Source organism: Elephantulus edwardii, unplaced genomic scaffold, assembly GCF_000299155.1.
Source record: "Elephantulus edwardii isolate Elephantulus edwardi_28Jun2011 unplaced genomic scaffold, EleEdw1.0 scaffold00021, whole genome shotgun sequence".
Lineage (NCBI taxonomy): Eukaryota > Metazoa > Chordata > Mammalia > Macroscelidea > Macroscelididae > Elephantulus > Elephantulus edwardii.
Genome location: NW_006399771.1, coordinates 13665402 through 13693308, shown reverse-complemented (window position 1 = coordinate 13693308; position 27907 = coordinate 13665402). Strand labels below are relative to the sequence as shown.

The 27907-nt window shown below is 36.6% G+C and overlaps 1 protein-coding gene and 1 pseudogene across 1 annotated transcript in view; one reads left to right on the top strand and one right to left on the bottom strand.

Annotated features, from left to right (window-relative positions):
* LOC102866818 (otogelin-like protein-like) overlaps positions 1-25845 on the top strand; it is a 209393-nt gene extending 183548 nt beyond the window's left edge. Inside the window, 7 exon segments of the mRNA XM_006882584.1 lie at positions 7161-7224; positions 10842-11020; positions 12078-12182; positions 19206-19325; positions 20747-20792; positions 22512-22591; positions 25645-25845. Of these exon segments, the coding sequence (XP_006882646.1) occupies positions 7161-7224; positions 10842-11020; positions 12078-12182; positions 19206-19325; positions 20747-20792; positions 22512-22591; positions 25645-25845 (795 nt within the window).
* LOC102856265 lies at positions 751-3216 on the bottom strand (annotated as a pseudogene).
* Positions 25846-27907: the final 2062 nt, after the last annotated feature.

Sequence of the window (27907 nt, the reverse complement as noted above, 5' to 3'; positions counted from 1 at the left end):
ATCAGGTGAAACCCAAGTATATAACCTGCGTTTATGTCTCTTAAAAATGTATTTGCTATGAATAAGTCATTGATTGTGCACAATTCAATCATTCTCTCTCCAGCTCCATTTCTGTCACCGAGTCCCTTTTCATAATATTATTTAAAAAATTGTGCTAGTACAAAACCAAGGGGGTAGTTCTTCTAGGTAAAATTGTCCACTTAAAAGACTGAAACTGTAGCTAAATTTGTGAATAATGTGTCAGAGAAAATAATTGTAAGAGGGAAGAATAAAGAATTTTAATTGTGAACTTGAGAAGGCACAGTGAGTATTGTAGCTATAATTTATTATAACTCGGTGGGTAAGTGACCTAGAAGAGTTCATGTGAGTCTAATATCTTCAATACTTTAAAAAAATAGTTTATACAGTAGGATAATTTGTTTTATCATTATTAATTAAACTCTAAATCTTGACATTTTAGTCCCAACTGCATTGAAATGCAAGAGCTAAAAGTCATAAATCAGTTAATATTTATGAAACTACAACTTGTTAAGGACTGCAAAAAGTAACATATTGTTAAAAAATTTTTTTTGGTTAAATCATTTCTTTGTTTTATTTAAAAACCATAGGGTTGTGCTTCTGTATAAAGTCTGTACATATAGCAATGTAAAATACTGACACATTAAAAAACCAAAACAAAAATTAAGTAAAAACTCAGAATCTTTGATTCAATGCTCTAGTCTTCTCAAAGAGAAAAAAAAATAAATAATGTCAGAGTTCGAATTTTGGAGTGGTTGGCGTGCCTCTCTTCATCTTACTTTTGACTGGGTGCCTGAGTGCCGACGATGATGGAGCTGAGCTGTTTGTGCCGCCGCCGCTGGCATAGCCATTTGATGCTGCAAGAATCGCAATTGCAGCTGCCAGGGACTGCATGAAGCCCCCTACTCCACTAAGGTTGATAATAGCAGCTTGCTGAGCAGATTAGGCCTGTTCTTGACTGGCTGAACCTTGTTCAGGACCCTGTTCCCCCGGTTGCGGCTGCGCCTGACTTGAAGCGGTGGGCTGCTGGGGTGATTGCGGAGTGAACGGAGAGAGCTGTTGCTGCTGCTGCTGCAGAGGGTTAAAGATGAGTGAGCCGCTGGAGAGCTGGAGTCGATTTAATGGCCTGAGACTTGACGTATTTTTTAAACCAAACAGAACACCTGCTCGCTAAGTTGGCAGAGCACCTGGCAGTGCACTGGGCAGCAGACCTCCTGAGGGAAGAAGGCCACTCAGATTTATTCCTGCAGGAGTTACGGCACCAGTGTCAGCCCAGCATGGAGTTTGAACCACACATCAAAGCCTGGGCTCCACAAACAGAGCCCACTACATTGATGAAGTTAAGGCCAGCGGAATTTGCCATGACTTGGGTAGCAGAGGTTCCTGGAGTTATAGATGTTACCATGGTGGAAAGAGGAATGGTCGTTACAGGCATCACCTGGCTCAGAGACCTTTGCTGCTGAGCAAACTGAGTTAACAAAGTGGGTGAAGCCTGAATCTTGGGGAGTAGGGGTGGCAGTAGGGGTAATAGGAGTTGAGTTCTGAGCACCAGGAGGGTGTGGGGTCGATGAAGGGGTTGGTGTAGGAGTAGATGATTTAGGAGTTCCAGATCTTTGTGATGAGCTAGCAGGTGACAAGGCAGCTGGAGAAAGCATGCTAACTTGGCTGAGATCCACACACGACTTCCAAGACAGACTCGGGGGCTTAGAAGCAGGAGGAGGCGTTGGAGACTTGAGAAAGCTGCTTGTTTGTTGTGGGGTGAAATAATTACCTGAGGAACTAGTTCCTGAGCTTGAGGGAAGTTTGATGGGTGGAAGCCGATGCTTCACTCCCTTCCCCAACACTTATGACTGAACGGACACAGCCTCAGATTCTGATTCTTTTCCTGGAGAATGCTGACTCAAGAGTGGCTGAGCCACTGGACGTGTGTGACATTTTAACTGGACATTTGGCTTTATTCTGGACCAATTCCTGGTACTGATTGACTATTCTCTGAGCATCAGTCTTTGATCCAATAATGAACCAATTTGAATGATCATCTGTAGAGGCGTGGGATGAAGACATCTGGCTATCGCCTTCCTCATCATCTTTACATGGCTGTATTTTACCATAGTACAGTGGATCACCAAGTGACTACATAATGATCAATTTTGTTTTCTGATACTGATTACCACCTTCACATTCAAATACATATTCATCTTTTACATCATGGGCTGGCCATATTGTTGGTTATGAGTCATCAGATTTGATAGATTTTTCCACTTTTAGCATATTTTTCTACATCTACTTCAGAGGGTACAGCCAAATTACAGGTCTTCCATTTCTACATATCTACACAATTTCCTGCTTTGGAGATTTTGAGGTCATAATGCTGACCTGCTTTTCCTTCTTTTCTTTTTTGTAAGAAATCAAGTAATCTTAACTGAGGAGGAAGTGAACAGTGAGACAGGTCCTGCTGCCAATTCAGAGAGGATCTAGAATACTTCTTGAAACACTATTTCATTGGCCGTGTGTTCATCTTCTGCTTGTTATAAAGCAATCTGTTTGTAGTGCAGGCTACAGACACAGAAGGGTCAAGACACAGTGGTTCAGCCGTCGCCAAGATCAGCTGGCTCTCAAGTAAAAGTTTGTCTTCCTGGGTCCATTTATGGTTATCACTTGTTATTGAATGTACATCACAGATTAAAGTCTGCATTGCCGGGCGTAAAAGAATATGTCTACTTTGGTAACCAGGAGATTTCATGTTACCAGACAGCCTGTAGTCACGTATTTCTGCTATGACACATCCACAATGGAAAATATTAACCTGAGATTTTTCGAGGAGATCAACCAAAATAGGAGGTAATTCTTCTGCATCCAAATATTCAAGCAATTCCCCTTCTCTGTAAGGCAATCGAATGGTCTCGGAATTTGATCCATTTTTCCCCCTGAGCATCAGAGAATATCCCTCATTTCCTGGGTATAGGTTGACCACAAGACATGACAACGTCTCTTGCATAACAAGCTTTTCTAACAAGTTCACATTTCTTCTTAATTTCTTAACCTCTGGCTCTTTCTCACATTCTTCAGTATATAAATCATAAAGTTTCTGAAATATAGATTTCCTTCCACCAGGTATTTCCTTTTAGGAGGTCTCTGTCGGGCACTTTCAATAATATACTCTGTACGATCCAAAGCTAGTTCTAAAGCTTGTTGCATTGTGGTGTAAAATAGGAGTCCAAAAAGAAGAAAAAGTTTATGGGCGTTGATGAAGTGAGGTGAAAATCATGTCTTTGATAACAATCTTAAAGTACTGTGTGGCCTGCCCCCGCGCTGGGCCTCATGACGGCGCCGCCTGCCAGGCGCCGCCGCTGCTCGCTCCCCCAAAATATTTATTTTTTTAAAAAATAACGTTGTTCTAGAAAAAGTTGTTCTTTAGATGTATTAATTAGTTTAATCCATCTTCTTGATTAATTTTTGCATCAAGAATCAAGTTCATTTTATTATGAATTTATGATTTGAAAGATAAAGCATCCAAGAAAGATTGATGGTGAAATTGGAATTCTGGAAGCTTTAAGCTTGCTCCCTGATTGGAGGAATCGATCGCTGTTAGCTGCAATTGAGTCAGTTCCAACTCATCACACCACGAGAGCAAAGTAGAACTAACTGCTCCACAGGGTTTTCAAAGAGCTTCGGTCATCAGATCATCTGGTCTGACTCCTGTGTCATTTCTCAGAAGGCTCAAACCACCAGCCGTTTACCTGTTGAGTAATTACCAATTTATATGACCCAGGCTTGATTACTGTTATTGTTGTGTACCATTGAATTGGGACCAACCCAAGCCAACCTTCAGCAGATTTTCATCATAGGCAGTTAATCACATCAAGGAACGAGATTGAACATCTTTCTTAAGTGAATCTTAGTTATACCTACATTACCAGATTTGAAAAAGTTAGAACATCTGTCATGACAACAGCTAAAGGTTATACAGAACATTCAGTTTTCCGGGCTCTCTTCTAGGCTTTTTACAAATATTGATCCACTAATTTCTCTCAAAAGTTCTGAGAGACAGGCAAACTTATTATCTTCATTTTACAGATGAGGGAAGCAAGGCATTGGTTAAGTAACTTGCCTAGGTCACATAACCAGTGAACATTAGAACTAGAGTCAGCATGAATGCTGTCCCACACTTGAGTCTGTACTATTATTGTTGTTGTTAGGTACCGTTGAGTCAAGTATGACTCATAATGACCCTGTGATCAACAAATCTGGACTCTGTTGTTTTCTGTGCTAGTCTCACAATGTCCGACACACTCACAACTTTTGCTATAGTGACTGTTATAACCCACCTGATTGAGAGTCATCTTCTTTGCCATCCCTCTTCCTTTCCAAACATGATGTTCCTCTCTAAGAAATAATCTCTCCTTGCAACATGCGCATAGCATGTGAGATGAAACGTCATCATCTTTGCCTTCAAGGAATCCTCTGGCTGCACCCTATCCAAGATAGCTGTTTGTTCTTTTGGCAGTCTATGGTATGTTCACCACTCTTTTTAAACACTATAATTCAAAGACATTAACTCTTCTTCTGCCATGTTTGTTCATTTTCCAGTTCTCAGATGATTGAAAAGACCATATAGCCTGAATCGCACACACATTGGTCCTCAAACAGACACTATTGTGCCTCAATAATTTGAAGAGGTCCCCTCTACGACTTTCCAAGTGCGATATGTCTTCTGATCTCCTGACTGTTAGTACCAAGTATATTGATTGTTGATCTAAGTAAGAAGTCATTAACAATTTCAATCTTTTCTCTATCTATCACTATGTTGCTTACCAGACCAGTGGTGTGGAATTTTGGTTTTTTTGACATTGAGATGCAATCCATAGTGAAGGCTGTAGTCTTTGATCTTCCTCAGCAAGTTCTCCTCACTTTTATCAAGCAAGATTGTGTCATCTACATAACAAAGGTTATTGATGAGTCTGCCTCCAATCCTGATACCACATTCTTCCTCATAAAAGCCTTGCTTCCTGAATGATCTATTCTGCATATAGATTGAAAAGGTATGAAGACAGGTTGTATAAGTTACAAAATCATTGCTCCTATGTGCTGCATAGTATTCCACCACATGAATGTACCATAATTTCTCAATCCATTCAATTATGATTGGACGTCTGAGCTGTTTTCATGTTCTTGTGATGGTGAATATGCTGTTATGAACTTTGGTGTACAGATCTCTGCTTGTGCTTCAGTTTTCATCCTCCATCTTCTTTTGATGTGTCCTGGATCATTCAAGATTTTTGCCCATCACATCCCTAAGTATTGGCACCTTGAAGTTTGAATTTCTTTTCTTCCCCTGCCTCCAGTTCTTTCAGTGTTAGAAATGCAAAGTGAATTCTTCCCTTTTTGTTCTCCAAGTCTAGGTTTATACATTTCATTATAATAATATGCTTTGTCTTCCCAAACTGCCTTTTGAAATTTTCTGTTCAGATCTTTCCTTTCAGCATCTCTTCCCTTGGTTTTGGCTTCTTGATGCTTTCATGCAATTTTCAGGGTCCCTTCTAATATTAATTTTGTTCTTACCTTTCTCCTCTGTCTCTTTAGTAATCTTTTGCTCTTTTCATGAATGATATCATTAATGTCATCCCATAACTCATCTGGTTTTCAATTATTGATGATAAATACTTCAAATCTATTCTTAAAATGATTTTTAAATTCAGGTGAGTAGACTTTGGGATAGAACCATAGTTTGGTTCTTGTGGATTTATTTTAATTTGTTTCAACTTCAAGTTGAACTTGCACATGGTCTGTTCCACAGACAGCTCATGATCTCATTTTGACTGCTGATATTCAGCATCTCCACTTATATCTTCCACAGATATAGTCAGTCTGATTAATATGCAGTCCATCTGGTGAGGTCCATATATAAAGTTGCCATTGTGGTTTTTTTTAAAAGATATTTGCTATGAGTAAGTGAATGTACAAAATCTGATCATGCTAGTTTGGGCCTCACTAAGTCTGTCCTTATTATCCTTCTTCATATCCTTCCTCTTTGCATTCCAATCACCATTTATCATTAGCACATCTTGATCTCATGTTTGGTCAATTTTGAAGTGTAATTTTGATAAAAATCATTAATTTCCTCCTCTTTGGCTTTAGCTTGTATGCATATGGATAATATCCTACCACTTGTATGGATACTATCCTACCACTTGTAAAAATGTACTTCAGGATTGAAGTTTAAATTGGTTTTTTTTTATGCATGGATACAACATAATTCTTACTGTTTTTAATTCAGGAGTAGTATACTATGTGTCTGTCTCATTTCACTGATGGCTAGAATGTGGATGTTCATGTGTTCCATTTCATTTTTCATAATTTCTAGTTTTCCAATATTTGCACTTCTTATTTTCCATATTCCAATTATTAAAGGATGTTTGGAGCTGTTTCTCTTCATTTTCATTGACTGCTAATATCGGCTGTACTTGATGTTATGTGTCTTTATATTCCTCTGCTGTCCATAGGGTTTCCAGAGGCTGTAATTTCAGAAGTTCATGGCCTATCCTCCTTCCTACTTTGTCTTAATCTGGGAGCTATATTAAAACCTGTGTAACATGGGGGATCCTTCTGACATTTGACGTAAGAATTCATAGCTTTTAGCACCACAGTGACTGAGTACAGCAAACTGACAGACAAGGCTTGTACTAACTAAAACAATGATAAACACGAATACAGATATCCAAACTACATAGAAATTAGCAATATGCAGATCAGTTTCTCAAGCCAACACATTGCTGTCAATCTGACAGTTCACTATACTCTCCTAATTTACATGATATAGCTGCCTTACTTAGATACAAGCAAGAATTTGAGACAAATTTTATAGAACAGATCAAGATCTTTTCCAGGAAAGGCAGATTTCAAGCATTCTATTCTCTCCTAATTGAGTACTCCAGATAAAATTCTAACTTTAACATTAAGACAGATCATAAAGATCTTATTTCTTTTCACTCATTTAATAGTAAAGTTATTCAAGTTTAGAGTGATTGACTGGTTGTGTTGTAGGGAAATTGCTAGATGTTGTATTGTATGTGTGTTTTGGTGATTTTTGTATTGTTCTTTTGTTTTCTGTTGTCATAAAATAAATCCTATCTTTTTAATAGGGAGAATTTACTACAATTGACCATACCTTTCAGAGTGACTGCGGATGTGAACGGTATCTGTGTGGTAATTATGTTTTTTACTTTTGAATGGATGTTATTAGTGTCTGTTGTTCACTATTAATAAATTCAAGCTTATTTTCCCTGTGATACATAATATGTTTTGAACCAATTTTTGAGCATAAAATATGTGATTATTTTTTGTTTCCTATTTTGGTCATTCTGCTAAATAGTATAGCACTGGTCTGTCCATTTGCTGAACAGAGGTAACTCGTGGTTGCTGTGATGCTAAACACTATGACACTGATCCATCAAATGTGATAGTTGTTACCCAGGTGGACAGGGTTTGGTGAAGCTCCCTGATTAAAACAAGTTTGGGAGCAGGAGTGGCATCCACTTCCAAAATAGCTTGCCTTTGGAAATTCTATGAAGTTGGAGAAATGATGAAAGTTATACAATTGTTCAGGTCTTTCGTTCATAGAGTCACTCGGTGTCTATGACTTGATGGCACTTAACAACAACAACACTTTGTATTATATACAAATGTTCTGGAAAATTTGTTGTTATGTGCCATCAAGACGCTTGTGACTCATAGCGACCCTATGTACAACAGCCCTAAACTCTGTGACAATCACACTGTCTTTGACACTTCCATCCCTATTATCCCAGACATTGAATCCATCCACCTCATAGAGGGCCTTCTCCTCTGGAGCTGTCCCTCCACTCTACCAAGCATGACGTCACTCTCCAAGGACAGGTCCCTCCTTACAACATGTCCAAACTATGTTAGACGGAGCCTCAGAATCCTTGCATCCAAGGAGCAGCCCAGTTTAACCCTTTCCAGGATGAATCTGTTTGTTTTCCTAGCAGTCTGTGGTACTCTCAATACTCTTCTCCAGCACCACAGCTCAAAGGCATCAATTCTCCTTCTATCCTCCTTGGTCATTGTCCAACTCTCTGATGCATAACAAGTGATTGCAAAGACCATGGCCTGTATTAGATGCACCTTAGTCTCCAGAGAGACACCATTGCTCTTCAGTACTTTGGAGAGGTCCCTAACAGCAGACATTCCCATGGCAATATGTCTTTTAATTTCTTGGCTACTGGTGCCAAGAGTGTTGACTGTGGAGCCAAGCAAACTAAAGCTGTGAACAATCTCAATCTCTTTACCATCCATCCAGGATGCTGCCAATTGATCCAGTGGTGAGAATCTTTGTCTTCTTGACATTAAGCCTCAATCCATATTGGAGGCTGCAGTCCTTGACCCTCTACAGCAAGCGCTTCAGGTCCTCTTCAGTTTCAGAAGCAGGGTTGTGTCATCTGCATAACACAGATTGTTGACAGATCTTCTACCAATCTTGACCCCACATTTCTCCTCATGGAGCCCAGCCTCCCAAATAATCTGTTTTGCAGACAGGATAAAAAGATAACAGGATAGAAAATGTTATTCAGAATAGGAAAAGAAGTAACTTCACAGATTTTTTAAAGTTGGTATTATATGTTATTATCCTAATTGAGTTTTAAAGACAAAATTAAAAAGTGTGAAGGAGTTTGCCAATTTTTATCATTAGTATTAATGTTGCAAAGCAAAAACAAACTATTTTTGCCTATGACATAACAAATGTTCCTATGAAGTATAAGTAATCCATACTCAACACTAAACCTACTACAATTGTGTTAATTTCAACTTGATGTGACCCTGTAGGACAGAAAACTACACTATCAAGTCTCTAAAGCTATAAATCTTTACAAACACATCATCTTTCTTTTGTAGACTAACTAGTAGGTTTGAACTGCTAATGTTTGGTGTTTAGTAGCACAAGGCCTTAAGCACTGTGTCACCAGAGTTCCAATGCTTTAATCACAGTGACACATGAAATCTTTATTTATAACTAAAAAAATTGAAATTAAGACTTTTCCCCCCTAACATTTTGACATTTTCATGTATTTAAATGAAAGACTTCATGTTCAGTATTTGTTAGGAACAAGTATCTGAGTTTTTCATTGCCATCCCAGCCTGTCTTGATACAGCATTCTAAAAAATATAGTAGTAACACATTAAATTAACTACTTTCATAATTAAATATGAATTATGTGACTTTTCATTCTGCAATGGTCTAAAATAGGATATTTTCTTTGAAAATGGTCACCAAAATTCATGATATACAATAAAATAAAAAAGAGGCATATTACTATTGAAATAGATTTTGTCTTTGTCACCACTCACCTCCTGTAATTGGCATATTAATGTCTCTGGAAGAAGAGGCAAGCACTCTGCCTATCTCTAAAATCTTATTGTATAAAAAGAAGACACAACATGTGAGTGGTTGAGTTGAACTTCTTCCTGTTTCATGAAGGGGAATTTTCCCCATCAATAATATTCACTGTTGTTGTTGTTGTTAGGTACCATCGTTTAAACTCATAGTGACCCTATAAATAGAAGATCTAAACCCTATTCTATTCTGGGCCATCCTCACACTTCCTGACATACAAGAGCCCATTGCAGTAGTCACTGCTTCATTAAAGCTGGTTGAGGATCTTTCTCTCCTTCACTGACACTTCACCTTTGGCAGTAATATGTCCTTCTCCAAGAAATAGCCCCTCCTAGCAACATGCCCATAGTATAATATACATAGTACCATACAGATAACTATATGTCACCCCACATGCTTCTGCACCTAAATCTACCAAACACTGGGTTCATTACTTATTGCAAATTGACTCCCAGACTTTACTCATGCCTTGTGGGGTTTATTAGGGAAATAGACTGGGGAGTGGGTGAGGCAAAGAATATCACACACTGTAAGTCCAGGTTTAGTCTACAGTCCAAGCTAGATTAACAGCAAAACACAATTCCTAAATTAGTGGAAGGACAGGTTTCAGTTCAGCAACACAAATACAAAAAGCGTCTGAACTCCTCAATCTTCTAGCAAATTTTGTGAGACAATTTTTCGTCAATCATCCAGCAAGCAAAACCTTCACTGTGGCTCAATCTCCAAGATTTTTCAGGTTTATCTTGAAGCAGAGGTTTTCTATCTGGACACTCTCTCCACCACCACTGTAGCTGTTTTTCACAATGTGGAAAGTTCCTTCTCATATATTGGTCTCACAGCTATTGATGGTTTTTTAGATCATGTGTTGGCAGTTAAAGTAGCTGGAGATCACTAACCCCTGGCAAGGGATAACATAGTGGCTGCTATTTGTTGTGGGTATCATAGAACTGGAACCAACCCTTACCCTCCAGTGGGTTTTCAGGGGCAGTTAATCATATGGAAGGAGATTATCCAATCTTCTCCAGTGGAGCAGGTGGTGTCCTCAAACTGCATGCCATCAAGATTGCAGCAGTTTCTTGCAACTAAGTTACCAGAGCTCTGTGGTGGAAAGCCAGTTTTCAAGGGTTCTGAGACCCCACTCATATTACAGAACCTATTAGAAAATCTGCCTTTTTAATAAGTTCCAACACAGAATATTAACTGATGTTTTTTTCTTCTTCTTGTATGTTTAAGAATAAATGGACTACATCAATTATTAAGTAAAGTCTTGGGTTGTTAACAATAACGTGAAAGGAAAGATCTTTGTTCTGAAAGATTGCATATCAAAGTAAAAAGACTTAAAATTCCATTAATTAATAATTTAAACAATTGTAGGATTTTCTGTTGATATTTTTCTCTTTTTTTTTTTCAGAAAAGGATGATGTGTGTGTCTTTCAAGAAGTATCAGTATTGAATCCTGGACTATCAATGATAAAGTATTTAGAAGGAGACTTTTGCTATACAATAGAGTGTCTAGAAGAAAAAGATAATAATACAGGCTATCACACTCTGAATTTTACTATGGTTAATTGTTCCAAAGAATGTGACATTGTAAGTGTTCAGTGATGCTGCTGCAAGTTAATTAATCACAAATGATCACTCCAGAATTTGAAATAGTGACTACTTAATGACGTAAAAGTATCTACTTTAATGATTCTCCAACCTCTGTTGTTGTTGTTATTGTTATATGCGGTTGAGTCGCCTGCCACTCATAGCGATCCTATGTACAACAGCCCTAAATTCTGCTCAGTTCTGTGCCAATATCACTGTCTCCGATATATCCATCATGATTACCCCAGTCACTGAATTAATCTACCTCACAGAGGGTCTTCTTTTCTTGTGCTGTTCCTCCGCCCTCACAAGCATGATGTCCCTCTCCAAGGACTGGTGCCTCCTTGCAACATGCCAAAGTATGTCAAACAAAGCTTCAGAATCCTTGCCTCTAAGGAGCAGCCCAGTTTAACCCTCTCTAGGATGAACCTGTTCATTTCCTTAGCAGTCCATGTTATATTCAATACTCTTCTCCAGCTCAAAGGTACCAATTCTCCTTTTATCCTCCCTAGTCATTGTCCAGCTCTCTGATTCCTAACACATGATTGTAAAGACCATGGCCTGCATCAGGCTCACCTTAGTCTCCAGAGTGACAACTTTGCTCTTCAGTGCTCTGCAGAGGTCCCTAACTGTGTATTTTCCCATCAAAATACATCTTTTAATTTCCTGGCTGCTGGTGTCAAGAGTGTTGACTGTGGAGCCAAGCAAACTAAAGCTGTGAACAATCTCAATCTCTCCACCATCCATCCTGATGCTGCCAGTTGGCCTATAATTTGGATTTTTATCTTTTCTGTTTCAATCCTTGAGCTTCAGGGGTCTTATTGTCTCCAACTTGCTTGATATGAGGTTGATATACTTGATTGATGACTATTGGTTGCTAGTTTTAAGGCTTAGCATCTACTTCACTTTTACTTCAGCTATATAAAGTAAATGATTATTTCAAACTCTTGAAAATTTATTATGGAAGTGTTTACATGTGATCTGAGCTTCAGAACTAATTGATTAAAATATTGGAACTGTGCACATGAATAATTCAATGTATTATCATTATATTCAGCACCAAGTGTATATTCCATCTCCAAGTGATTATGATTGTTGTGGTATCTGCAAAAATGTATCCTGCAAATTTTCTATGGAAAATGGAGCTTACGCTATATATGAGGTAAGAACTCCTTATTTTCTAGGATGCATTGTTGAAGAATAACTGTGTGCTGTTTTCTGAGGAAGATAAACATTAGACAAAAATGTTTAGAAACATCACACACAACACACACTCCACAAATGGCATATACACATATAGAATGTGTATATAATATACAATATTACATATGTCTATTTGTTATCTTTTAAAATAACTTGATGATTCATATTTTAAAGTTATGTTAAATTGTTTCTCAAACGTATTTTTATTGGAGGTATTAACTTGTGAGGGTTTGGGGTTTTTTCCTCTCAAATTTGAGAAACAGACTTTGGGAAAAAAAAAGATAATTTAGGCAAGCTCTGTGGGCCTAGCAGCAAGAAGCTGCACTGCAATCCCAGAGGTGAGTGGTTCAAATCCACTAGATGCTATGCTGGAGAAGAAGGAACAATTTCTCCTGTACCAGTCAGATCCAATTTGATGGTACACACAGAAAAATAATATAAAAAATTTTAAGAAATGATAATTTCTAATCATAGTCAGGAGATCAGGAGATGTATTGCACTAGTAAAGTCTGAAGTTAGGAACTTCTCCACATTACTGAGGAGTAATGATGTTAATTTGGGGACTAAGGAGCACCTGATTATGACCAGGGTCTTTTCAATCACTTGTTATACTGGTGAAAGCTAGATAATAAGACTAGCCAAAGAATAATTGTTGCCTTTAACTGTGGAGTTGGAGAAGAGTATTGAGTATCCCATGGACTGACAAAAGAACAAACAGATGTCTTGGAGAGGGTGCAGTCAGAGTGCTCCTTGGAGGCAAGGACGGTGAAGCTTCATCCTATATACTTAGGGCACATTGCTAGGAGAGGTTATTAGAGAAGAACATCATGCTTAGAAAGGTGGGAGGATGGTGAAGAAGAGGAAGAACCTCCACCAGGTGGATTGAATTGACAGTGACTGCAGCAATGAGCTAAAGTGTGTTAGAGTTTATGAAGTTAGTACAGGATAAAACAGGGTTCAGATTTCTTGTTCATAATGTCTCTGTGTTGTATTCGACTTGACAGCACATAAGAACACCAACAATGATAACTAAGGCTAAGATCAGTAATATTTTCATTTAATCATTTATAATGAAAGATTTTAATAGAATGCTGATACTCAAGATAGTAGGAATTAATACATGAATTTCCCACTCCACACATTGAAAATTTCAGTAGATGAAAAAGAAAAAAAGTCAGAATATTTGACAAATTTTCCAAAAGATAATCCTAATGGTCAATGCTATCAATGATCTCAGAGATCCCCTATCTATTCCACATCTTTCCATGAAAACCAATGCTGCTGTTACTGTTATGTGCTGTCATATTGAAACAGAAACATAGCTGACCTCCTCAGTGGGTTTTCAGATGCTGTGTATCTCACAGGAGGAGACTGAGCTTTTTTCTGCTGAACCGCTGGTGGATTCAAACTAAAGAGATGTCACCTTTAGATTAGCAATGCAACTCCCGACCAACAGGCCATCAGAGCTAACCTAGAAGGAATAAGAGAATTATATTCAGGCTTCTCTCTTTCTTCATGGTAACCCACTCCTTCCCTAAAATATGTCCCATGCTTTCCTTGCTGTTATTGTTATATAACTTCTAGTAGGTTTTCAGAGGCAGTAAATTACATAAGAGATTACAGTAGTTATTTCTCCCTTGGAGCAAATATACCCAGGTCCATGGATTTGAACCCAGGTACATTTGCATTGGCAGTACAATTTCTTACCATTAAGCCACCAGAGTAGGATTTCATAGTAGTTGTTAATGGTTGCATAGCATTTAGAAAGATCACAAATTTTGTAAATAGTTTCTATTTTCTGAAGATATTTGTAACTTCAAGAATTTATTATTCCTGTTTTTGAGCTTTTTGTTTTTGACATTGATAAACTACTTGAAGGACATGTTACCAATATTCTTGGAACTATGAGATTATTCAAATACTCAGAATAAAAACCTATATATATTTTTAAATATTTCTGTTTCTATTCCTATTCCTATTTATATTTATATTATATTTATATTTGTAACTGATTGTGTTAAAGTTGTATGCCAAATAATATTGTGAATTTCAATAGTGTTTATGATGATTATCTGTTCTATCCTAACAATATTTCTATCATATGTATTTTTGAAAAGGAAAAGTCTTAATTGTAGCTGTAATATATTGAAAAGACACAAGGCAGTGAAAGAAAAAGATCGGAGACTATTTGGAAAAATACAGTCACTTGAGATCTTTAGAAAAACACAGTATAGACCTTAGGATGTCAATAATTTAGAAAACATTGTTGTATATGATCAATAATCATAATAACCTGGAGGTTGTAATAAAGGATAAAATTATGCCCAGAACGTCTTTAAAATATACCATAAATGCAGCATATATTCAGATCACCAACTTTTATTCTCTGAAGGTAAGCTAGTGTTATCCAGAAATAAAATTTTTTTTTTAGATGAACAATGTTCTTTATTATGGAACTTGTATGTATTTCCAAGTTTAGGTTCATAAAAGACAAAACACTAACTAGGATAGAATCTAGAGAAAGTAGTCAGCATCATAAAAATTCTTAGTCCTCAAGAATCTTTAGAATTTTCAGACAATTGTGTTACAAAGTATTACAAATGTGAGCTATTTAAATAAAAATAGAAACAAAAATTACCATATATGTGTGTGTGTTTATATATGTACACACACACATACAAATATAGAGACAATATATGTGTATATTATATATATATAATATATATATATATATATATATATATATAGAGAGAGAGAGAGAGAGAGAGAAAGAGAGCGAGAACGCAAGCGCGAGTGCGCTTATAGTGAGTCAAGAAGGAGTTCAAGTTGCTCCAAAGGAGTTGGCAAAAATCAAGGCCCCAGGAATTAATGGCATACCAGTTGACATATTTCAGCTAACAGATGCTGCCCTGGATGTGCTCACCAAGTTGTGCCAAGAAATCTGGAGGACAACCACCTGGCCAACTGATTAGAAGAGATTCATATTTGTTCCCACTGCAAACAAAGGTTACCCAACAGTTTTCAGAAATTATTGAGTAATATCATTAATATCACATGACTGCAGGGATCATAACAAACTGTGGCTGACTCTGAGAAGAATGGGAATCCCAGAACATTTAATAGTGCTAATGCGAAACCTATACTTGGACCAAGAGGCAGTCATCAGAACAAAGCAGGGCAACACTGCATGGTTCAAAATTGGGAAGGGTGTGCGCCAGGGATGTGTCCTATCTCCATACCTTTTCAACCTGTATGCAGAGCAGATTATCCAAGTGGCTGGGCTCAATGAGGAGATGCGTGGCGTCAGGATTGGTGGAAGATCTATCAGCAATCTGTGTTATGCAGATGACACAACCTTGCTCACTGAAACTGAGGAGGACCTCATGCACTTACTGCAGAGGGTCAAGGACTGTAGCCTTCAGTATGGACTGAGGCTCAATGTCAAGAAGACAAAGATTCTCACCACTGGACCAATTGGTAGCATCAGGATGGATGGCAAAGAGATTGAGATTGTTCACAGCTTCAGTTTGCTAGGCTCCACAGTCAACACTCTTGGCACCAGCAGCCAGGAAATAAAAAAAATGTATTGCGATAGGAAAGTCTGCAGTTAGGGACCTCTCTAAAGTACTCAAGAGCAACGGTGTCTCTTTGGAGACGAAGGTGCGCCTGATACAGGCCATGGTCTTTGCAATCACTTGTTATGCATCAGAGAGCTGGACAATGACAAGGGAGGACAGAAGGAGAATTGACACCCTTGAGCTGTGGTGCTGTAGAAGAGTATTGAATGTACCATGGACTGCCAAGAAAACAAGTAGATTCATCCTAGAGAGGGTTAAACCAGGCTACTCCTTGGAGGCAAAGATTCTGGGGCTTCGTCTGACATACTTTGGACATGTTACAAGGAGAGACAGGTCTTTGGAGAGGGACATCATGCTGGGTAGAGTAGAGGGACAGTGCAGGAGGGGAAGGCCCTCTCTGAGGTGGATTGATTCAGTGACTGAGGCAATCGGGATGGGTGTGTCAGAGGCAATGCATTTGGCACAGGATAGAGCAGTGTTTAAGGCTGTTGTACATAGGGTCGCCATGAGTCGCAAACGACTCGATGGCACATAACAACAACAAACAACAACAATCACATGCAAGCAAGATTCTGCTGAAAATTACCAAAAATGACTGGAACAGTACGTCTACAGAACTGCCAGATGTGCAGGCTGGGTTTAGAAGAGACTGTGGTACTAGGGATATTATAGCTAATGTTTGATGGTTCTTGGCTGAAAGCAGAAAGAAACAGAAAAATGTTTATCTGTGTTTCATTGACTATGCAAAGGCATTTGAGGGTGTGCATCACACACTGTGGCTAACTCTGTAAAGAATGGGAATCCCAGAACACTTGAGTGTGCTTATGTGAAACCTATACTTGTATTGGAAGACAGTCATGAATACAGAGCAAGGAGACACTGCATAGTTCAAAATTGGGAAGGATGTGCACAGGGGATGTCCTATCCCCACACATTTTTAATCTATATGCAGAACAGAGCATCCAGAAGATTGGGCTCTATGAGAAGGAATGTGACTTCAAGATTGGAGGAAGACTCATCAACAATCTGCATTTTGCATATGATACAATTTTGCTAGCTGAAACTGATGAGGGTATGAAGCACTTGCTGCGGATGGTCAAGGACCGCAGACTTCAATATGAATTGCAGCTCAGCATCAAGAAAACAAAGATTCTCACCAATGGGCCAATTGGTAGCCTCTCATAATAGATGGTGAAGAGATTGAAATTGTTAACAGCTTCAGCTTCCTTTGCTCCACAATCAACACTCATGGTCATCAGCAGTCAGGAAATCAAAAGATGAATTGCACAGGGAAAATCTGCTATCAGGGACTAGTAGTGAAGAGCAACCATGTCAGTCTGGAGATTAAGGTGTGTCTGATCCAGGTCATGTTCTGATGCTACGCATCAGAAAACTGGACAATGACTAGGCATGATAGAAAGAAAACGGATGCTTTTGAACTGTGGCTCAAAATATACCATATACTGAATATTTTGCTAAAAGAACAAACAGGTTCATCCAGGAGAGGGTGAAACCAGGCTGTTCATTGGAGACAAGGATTCTAAAGCTTCATCTGGCATACTTTGGGTATGTGCCAAGGAGGAACCAGTCCTTGGAGGGAGACATCATGCTTGGACAGATGGAGGGACAACGTAAAAGAGGAAGACCCTCAAGGAGATGGATTGACTCAGTGACTGAAGTAATGGGTGTAGGTGTGTCTGAGATGATAAGGTTGAGTCAGGATTGATTAGGGTTCAGAGCTGTTGTACATAGGGTCACTGTGATTTGCAAGCAACTCAATGGCACATAAGAACAATAACATACTGCATGTGTGTATATACACATATACATATATGTTTACATATTTACATAAATGTGTGTGTATACTCACAAACACACTTTGTTGTAATTAGGTGCTGTAGAGTTGAATATAACTCATAACAACCCTATAAACAACTAATCTGAAGACAGTCCTATCCTGTGTCATTCTTACAATCTTTGACGTACTCAAGGCCATTGCTGCAGTCACTGTGTCAACCCACAAGACCAAGGGTTTTCCTCTCTTTTGCTTTCCCTCCACATTCCCAGGCATGATTTCCCTCACCAAAAAATAACCTTGCCAAGTTACAACATGCCCAAAGAGTGTGAAACATATTTGGTGCTATTATGTGTCTTTGAGTCAGAAACTGCTTGTAGCTAACTTTTTGGGTTTTTTTAAATTAATTATCATAAAATCATTTTCTGAGGCTTTAAATCACATGGAGGAGGGTTGCTAATCTTTCTCCCATGGAGCAAGCTGGTGCACTTGAACCCTGTGCCTTTAGACTGGCAAGACAATTCCTTATCACTAGTCTACCAAAGTTCCTTATTTTATCTATATTTCACATATATAAGAAATACATTTGTAAGTAAAATTTTTATTTTATATTGGTTTACTTTCAAGGTTTTTTTATTATTATTAAATTTTATTAGTTTTAATGAACATTTACAGGGATTTTGGGTTTTCATTCCTTCATTGCTGCACCATTCTCTCTACCCTCCTCCCCAGTTTGTTCTTCTTCTTCCCCCGCCATCCGAATGTCTGTTTTAATTGTCCAATTGCCACAGTGCTTGTCAAAGTCAGTTCTGATTAATCTCCTTTGTCAGTGTGTCCTTTGCCATTCCCTATCACTCCTGCCTGAGAGAGAGTCCACCCTGATTCATAAGGAAAAGGGGATGGCGTATTCTCTTAGCTACTTCCTGCTGAAAAGGGACGCTGTGGGTTTCAGGACTTTCAAGGTTTTTATACACTGTTTTTCATATTGGATCTAATTAATAATTGTTTTAAGTTAACTCTAGTTTTTAAATAGAGACTGTAAAATCAATAATGAGTTTAAGAGTTTTTATAGTTATTAAAATAATTTTAAAATAGAAATAGTATAATAATTATAATGTATATCAAGTTAAGATATACACAACTAAAGACTATCATATGAAGAGCATTTAGATTTTTTTTAATGAGTAAGGAATGAAAGAAAGGACAACATGTTCTAAGAAGAGAGGTGTACAAGTAATCTGATTTGTTCTTTTATAATTAGTAGAAAATGTTAGAGTAAGGGCTTTGACAGTTGGCTTAAATACATAATTAATTTTACAGTAAAAACAGATATATATTTTCTTCTTAATGTTTATTATCTCATGTGGTCAAGTGCCAAATATCTTGCTTTACTATTTTGTTGTATATTATAAAGCTATATTTAGGCCACCGGAGTTTCCTATGTATAATTATAGAACATATAAGCATATAATTTTAGATCAATTTAGACACTTTATAGATTGCATGCTTTATATCACAAGATACTCTGCATTTTTATTTGGTGGACTAAGAAATAATTTTACATTTTGACAAGAAAATAACTTCAGCTACTTTCTTCTTTTAATTTCAGGAGGGAAGTACCTGGAACTATAATTGCACTACATATGAATGTGTTAAGACTGACGAAGGGACAATGATTCTGAACTATAGTATGGTCTGCCCCCCTTTTAATGAGACTGAATGCAAAATGGTTTGTATGTTGCTATAGATAATAATGGTATAAAAATAAATATGATTGTGAGAATGCATAATAATATGTGTTCCAAGGCCATCCTTAATACTTTTTGGTATGTAAATGTTACCTTTTCACACTTAAATCAAAGCTGTATTGGATTATCCCAGTTTATGTAAAATGTACCAAATAACTTTTATTCTCTCTGAAAGGACACTTTGCTATCTCAGAGTTTTTATGTGTAAATAAAGGAATTAGTGAAAATTATTTGATCAGAGTTCTGATGTCTTTTTCAATATGAACGATTAAATCAGTTTATCACAGCATGGGCATTTCCTTTCTTAAACAGATTCTGGCTTTTATTCACCTTGCTAAGAGAAATTTACTTGTGTAATGCTGATCTAAGTGAAATTTGTCTTACTCTTTCTAATTACACATCACTGTAGAACTTACAATCACAGCATTTCTGATCTTCCAGTTTCTTGCCTTTTGCCTACTAATTCATTACTATCTCCGAAAAGAGTCTACTGGCAGAGATTTTTTCAAACTTGTGCAACTTTTACTTTAAAAGATTCACTGTACTTTAATTACTAAGGCAATAATAATTCTCATTGGAAAATATTTTATTTTGCTGTGTGGAAGAATATTCCAAAATGTAGGAAAAACCCCAGTCAAGTCTCATTGATGCTTTTAAAAATTTATAATACACTTTTTTGTAACACTGTAGGTAAATAGATATTACATGTAGTAAAGTAATGGAATTTTAGCTATGGTGAAAAACTTAAGTATAATTTCATTGCAGACATATTTTTTAGAGTAAGAAATTGTTCTTCTAGTCAAATTTTAGTGGTAAATTTATTGTAAGAAATCAGCAACTGACTAAAAATTCCAAAGGTAATCTATACAGTTTTATTAATTTGCTTTTGCTTTAGAAAAAGTGCCACATTAGTAAATTGGTTTGAAAGTTCCAATGATTGTTTTGATAAAGTTTTACATGTAAAATAACATTCTGAAGCACTGACATTTTTTCAATAATAAGAGAAATGTATATCACTTTAATACTCAATTTTACTTAGAAATGAAGTCCACTCTTATAGTTTGGATGACTTTGAAATGTTGAAAATGAAAATAACTGTTGTTTAGATTACTTTTTTTTTGGTAAAAAGTTTTTAAGATACTTAAAGTTTGTTCTCTTAAGTATATTGATTTATTTTATACTCTCATGTAACTAATTCAGAGAAAATGTAATGTTATACAAAATATCTGTTCTTAACTTTAAGAACAAATAAATTATTAGAAATAAATTACAAACCTTTTCTTACAGATATTTAAGTTTTATATAATTAAAATACTGAGAAGGCCTTTTAAAAATATATCTATTCTAACAGGAAATGGAGGAACATTATATTTTTAACTATATTTCTTTCCTTTCTTCATAGAATGAAGGAATTGTAAAGCTTTATAATGAAGGTTGTTGCAAGATCTGTAAGTGAGAACATAGCACATCAATTAACTGTAGAGATTAGTTTTGTTTTGTGCTGATTTTTATCTTTTTCATAAACTTCAATTTCTAAGATGTAAGAAAGAAAATACATTTTAAATGATACAAGTTATCAAGTTTTGTGTCATGTAATTTTAAATTTATTATTTCATATAATCTTTTGAAGAATGTATTAGTAAAGTATTCCTTTTTTAGTATTCTTAAATTATTTGAGCATTAGCAATTTCTTTATTATTTCATTTTTCTGAGATATTACATATGTTAATAGCAAATTTTATCATAATGTTTATGACTATGGTCAGTCTCTGAATCAGAATTTTTTCCCTCAGGAGTCCTATAAAATAGATTCTGTAATTATCCTAATTTTCAGTTTATTGCTATTAAGTTTTATCTTTTGTGAATGGTAGCACTGACAACTTATGCATATATGTAATGTTATGGTGTTGCTTTGTGCCGTTGAGTCACCTGCGACTCATAGTGACCTTATGTACAACAGCCCTAAACCCTGCTCTATCCTGTGCCAATCTGACTGTCTCTGACACACCCACCCCAATTACCCCAGTCACTGAATCAATCCACCTCATAGAGGGTCTTCCTCTCCTGCACTGTCCTTCCACCCTCCTAAACATGATGTCCTTTTCCAAGGACTGGTCCCTCCTTGCAACATGTCCAAAGTATGTCAGATGAAGCTTCAGAACCTTTGCTTCCAAGGAGCAGCCTGGTTTAACCCTCTCTAGGATGAATCTGTTAATTTTTTTTATCAGTCCATGGTATATTCAATAATCTTCTCCAATACCACAGCTCAAAGCCATCAATTCTCCTTCTATCCTCCCTAATCATGTATGTATTATATATTTATACATACCATGCTTCATTCTAAAAAATATTTTTTACACACAAATACCATACAAAATTTTATGCTATCATCATTATATGTGTGGAATATTTCCCAATTTGTAATTCAAATCATAATTATAATAATTATTCACTTAGAACTCTGATGGCATAGTGGTAAGGCGTTGTATTGCGAACGCAGAGACACATGGTTTGAATCCACCAGCAGCTCTATGAAAAAAAGACAGACAGTCTCTTTTAGTATCATTTAAAGCCTCTGAAAACCCACTGCAGAGTCAGCAATGAGTTGGTTCCAAGTTAACAACACATAAAATCAAAAATAATTACTTTAGTACAACAAGATAAAAAGTAAAAATCTAGAATATATGAGGGAAAATCTATTTAGAATGTGAAAAAAAGATAGCACATATATTAGTCAAAATTCCAAACATCTTAATACATGTAATGTATGGTGCATTATATATTATATAATCTATTAATAGAAACTATCTCAACATAGTAACTAATATATAGGTCATATTATATAAAAATAATCAATATAATGTAAAATTAATTATATTTTGAGTCAATATTCTAAATATATTAGTAATATAAATTATGTTGATATAGTCATATTGATGTATTTATATAGTAATTGTAATATATTGCTGGTACTATATAAAATACAATCAGTATAATATGCAATTCATTATAGATAAGTAAAAATTGTAAACATCTTAATAAAAAATGTATTTCATATACATACATTAATTTTCAAAATAGTTGTCAATTGTAGACATGTTTGATAAAGTTAAGAAACAATTTGATGTGTATCTTTTGATGATTAAGTACATTTTCTATTTTACCAGGTAAAAGAGAAGAAAGAATATGCCAGAGAGTGATTATTAAAACAGTCATAAAGAGGCAGGACTGTATAAGTCAAAGCTCTGTAAGTGGTAAAATTCATTTTTTATATAGTTAGCATGTGTTTTCAGAAGTAGATATGTCAAATACTAATAAATATTTGTAAACCAACAAAATGCCAACAGTTATTTAATTTGTTATTATTTTTGTACTTTAACATAAAATAATTCCTTTGTTAAGGATTGTAAATTATTTTTAGCATAAAGAGTTCTGAATGATGCATCCACACCAGGAGAGATGGAAATAAGATAAGTATCTTTGATTATGTATTGTCTTAACTACGAAGTTCTAAATTGGAAGCGGGAATGGCATCTGCTTCCTAAACTGCGTGCTTCCAGAAACTCTACGAACTTTGATAAATATTGATAGTTGTAGAAAAGTTTTAGGCTTTTTGTTCATAGGGACACTATGAGTCATGCTTGACTTGAAGACAACAACAATAACAACCCAGTAAAAACTTGGTGCACTGTTGCTTCCAGTATGACCTGCCTGATCCTAGTTTATTTGAGTTATGACATAGTGTATTTTGCATGATGTCATGATATTGTTGCTAATGTTTTTATGTGTGGTTGTTGTTAGGTAGCATGACCTCCATTCCAATATATGGTACAATAGATGTTGAACCTGAAGAGTAGAAAGGTGCCATAGGGTTTTCAAGTCTGTGACCTTTCAGAAGCATATTGCCAGGCCTATATTCTAAGATAGAAACACTGATAGTACAGTGGTTAAAAGCTCTGTTGCTAACTGAAAAGCTAGTAATTCAAACACACTGTCCACTCTATTTAACAAAGACAGCCAACCTATCCCCATAAAGAGGTACAGCTTCAGAAACACTGTAGGGCAGTCAGAAACACTGTAGGGCAGATCTTCCTCTGATGGCCTAGTGGTAAAAAGTGTGCTGCAGTTAAAGGCACACAGTTTGAATCTACCAGGTGCTCTGCAGGAGAAAAATTGAAAATTTCCTGCAACTTACTGCTTCTGAAAACCTGCTGGAGAGTCAGGTATGGGTCACACACAAGGTCAGTAATAACTCTGTAGTATAGAAGAAGAATCAGTGCCTTTCAGTTGTGGTGCTGGAGAAGAGTCTTGAACATACCATGGACTGCCAAGAAAACAAATCAGTCTGTCTTTGAGAGGGTGAAATCAAATCTCTCCTTGGAGGCTAGGATTTTGAAACTCTGCCTCATTTACATTTGGTATGTGGCCAGGAGAGATCAGCTCTTGGAGAAGGACATCATGCTCAGAAGGGTGGATGAACAGCGCAGGAGAGGGAGACCCCAGATGAGACAGATTGATCCAATAACTGGAACAATGGGGGTTGGTATGTCAGAATTAGTGAGACTGGCTCATGACAGGGAAGGGCTCAGAGCTGCTGTACATAGATAGGGTCACTATGCATCACAGGTGACTTAACCAATAACATTCTATGACAGGTTTGGAAGCAGGAGTGGCATCCACTTCCTAAATAACATGCCTCTGGAAACTCTATGAACTTTGATAAGTGTTAATAGTTGTAGAGGGGCTTCACACCTTTTGTTCATAGGGTTGCTATGAGTCTTGCTTGACTCAAAGGCAATCATCATTCTCATCATCAACAACAACAATATAGGGGCTGAGTTGAAATTGACTCAACATCAGTGGGTATCTTCCAAAGCATCTCCAGGTGGCTCTGAACTGCTAAAATTTTGGCAAGAAGCTGAATCCACAATTGTTTGCATCACTCAGGGACTCTTAATAGATTGCATCCATGTACCTAGTTGTGATACATCACATGCAAGCAAAATCTTACTAAAAATTATCAAAAATGACTTAGAACAGCCGGAGAAATGCCAGTGGGTTTAGAAGACACAGTGGCACTATGATGTCATTGCCAATGTCAGATGGATGTTGGTTGAAAGCAGAGAGTATCAGAAGGATATCTATTTGTGTTTTATTGACTCTGAAAAGGCATTTTGACTGTGTGGATCAACAAATTGTGGTTAACATTGAGAAGTATGGAAATTCCAGAAACCTGATTATGTTCATGCGAAACATATCTAGACAAGGAACAGAGCAAGTGAACACTGACTGCATAGATCAAAATTAAGAAAGGAGTGCATCAAGGATGTATTCTCCTCCATACTTTTCCAATCTATGTGTAGAACAGATCATTTGGGAGGCTGGAATTTATGAAGAATAATGTGACATTAGGATTGGAAGAAGACTCATCAACAAATTTGGCAGCATCATGATAAATGGAGAAAAGATCATCATTGTTAACAATTTCATTTTGTTTGGATACACAATCAACATTCTTGGCTCCAGCAGTCACTAAATTACTCTAAGAAAGTCTGCTGTCAAGTAATTCTCCAGAGTGCTAAAGAGCACCACTGTCAGTCTAGAGACTAGGGTGCACCTGATCTTAGCAATGCATTGAAGAGCTAGACAATGCCTAGGGATGACAGAAGAATTATTGATGTATTTGAGTTGTGGTGTTGAAGAAAAATGTTGAATCTACTACGGACTGCCAGGAGAAGGACTACTATGGATCTGTCTTGGAGAATGTGAAACCAAGTTGCTCCTTGGAGGCAAGGATTGTGAATCTCTGTCTCACATACTTTGGACATATTTCCAGGAGGCACCAGACCTTGGAAAAGGACATCATGCTTGGACGCGTAGAAGATTGGCATCGAAGGTTGGCACAGAAGAGGAAGATCCTGGATGACATTGCTTAACACAGTGAATTTGGCAATGGAGGTAGATGTGTCAGAGGTAGTGAGTATGGCTCAGGATAGGGCAGGATTCAGAGCTATTGTTCATAGAGTTGCTGTGAGTCATAGTTGACTCAATGGCACATAACAACAACAACCTAGTGTATATGTGTCATGCTTTGAGTTTACCAGCATTGTGCTGTAAGGTATGGCCTTTTGACTTATGTAATTATCTTTCAACTTGATTTTTTTCTGAATTCTGATATGCAGAAGCTTAAGCATGACAGTGATGAAGGAGAAGACTTAAATATTATCTAGTTTCTTACTGCAAATAATAATAAGCAATGTTTAAGATTTTTTTTGTCCCTCTAATTTTTTTTCCTTGCAGGTCAACGTTGCATCTTGTGATGGAAAGTGCCCATCAGCTACTATATATAACATCAATATTGAGAGCCACCTAAGATTCTGCAAATGTTGTCGTGAAAATGGAGTGAGGAACTTGACTGTGCCGCTCTATTGCTCAGGAAATGGTACTGAGATCATGTACACTCTTCAAGAACCTATGGACTGCACATGCCAATGGAATTGAAGGATTTATGTTGCATTTGAGTTAAGACTTTTCTTTCCAGTCCTCTGTTCTTTTCTTCCGAATCAACTGTGTTCACAGAATCTTCCATTCTTACATAATTTACATTGAGGTTGTTTTTTTGTGGTTTTTTTTAAAGAGGCCTGCTGACATATGTTGTTGTTGTATACTGTCAAGTTGAAACTGACCCATAGTTGGCTCTTTAGTGGGGGTTTAAGAGACAGTAAATCAAATGTGAGGAGGTTGTGTAGCCTTCTTCCTCAGAGCAGCTGATGGATTTGAACTGCATGCTTTTGGGATTGTAGCACAGCTTCTTACCATTAGGCCATTAGAGCTCCCTAGCCTAAACTATAGAGAGCCTTCATTGAAATTCTGAGGGTGTAAATCTTTGGAATAGGAGACTGTTTTTGTGAACCATTAAGTTGGAACCAATTCATAGCTAACCCTCCAGCAGGTTTTTCAGGGGTAATAAATTGCAATATAAATATACAAATATATTAAGATACAATATATATTAATAATTTGTAAATTAATTAAAATGTTTATATTCTTAATAGTTCTGTAGTAGAAATTTTAAATTATATATAGTATTCCTTGATTGAATTTCACTATTTAATCAGTATAATTTTTCCCACATAAACCCTCCTGAATGAATTGTAGTGGAAGGATCATGTATCATCAAGACGGTGAAGAATTTTTATGTGAATTGCCAAATTTGTCTCCTACAACTGTTACCATAATATTTTTCTCCTACTAGCTGCATAAGAGAGGTTTTTTTTTATTCTTTATATATAGACAATACAAATAGTAAAAAATAAAAATATTTAATAAGGAAAACAATGTTGACTCACTTGATATTATTATGGATGTCTGGTTCACTAATTCAAACTTTTTAAGTTATATATTTTTTTCAGTGTCTTCCCTTTGTTTATTTTCTAGTGATAATTTCATATCATGCTGTAATAAAGATTAAAAAAAATGCAAATTTTAACTGACTAGTCTTCCATTTGCAGGATTTTACTAATATAACTGGTGTTTGGATTAAATTTTTTTAAAGTGAAATTGTTAACAGATTTAAGCTGAAAATGTGAAGATGTAGACATCATCTGACATTAACATTAATGTCCCTTCTTCCTTCAGTACCAGTGGTACTTGATTATCTGTTATTTCCTAAAGTATTTCAATGTATAGTGACTCTGAAAACCATCCATCTTCTTTGTATACTTTGTCATTATTCTATATTTTTCCATACAATCTTTAATGTTTCAACTGAAGGTTTGAAGAGACATTTATCATGTGATTCACCAAGATTAATGGTTACCTTACTCAGAAAATAATTTTGTGACTGTTGACAGCTGCTTTGGAGATGCTCCCCTATGCCTGAACTCATACACAATAAATTGCTGGTCTGTTCTGTACTATTTCTTTATAATACAATAGATTGTAATAGGTTATAGCCTAATTGGCTAACTTCCAGATCTAGATCTCCAAAACTTGTCTTCTAGTGCTTCTTGGTCTAGGAGCTCTGCTGGATCCTTTAAAGCAACACAGTAACATTCAAACCTCCAGTGACATAGATGAGTGGTGGCTGTGAATAGACAGGAATTGAACCTGACTCTCCTACATGCATGGTAAGACTTTTACCATTATTCAATTTCCCATCTACAAGTCTTTTAAAAATTCTGGATATTAAAACAACTTCTTGAAATTCATCTAGTAAGAGTATTTAGAGTTTGTAATATACAGCTTATTTCAAGATATAAAATAACTATGACTGAATGGAGGACTGATACCCCCACAAGCGACTCATATTCTTGACAATATCCCTCATCAGGTTCACTATGATTGGTTGTTCAGTGCAGGCATGGTATGAAAGTATTCATTTCTGGACAGTGCTCTTATTAGGTGCTGTTGAGTCAAACTGACTCAGAGCTGACCCTACAATGGGTTTTCAAAGGCTGTCAATTTTATGGGAAGAGATTGCCCATATTTCTGCCATGGAGCAGCTGGTGGTTTCCAATCAGATATTTTTGGGTTTGAAGGAAAATTCCTTATCAATAGGTTA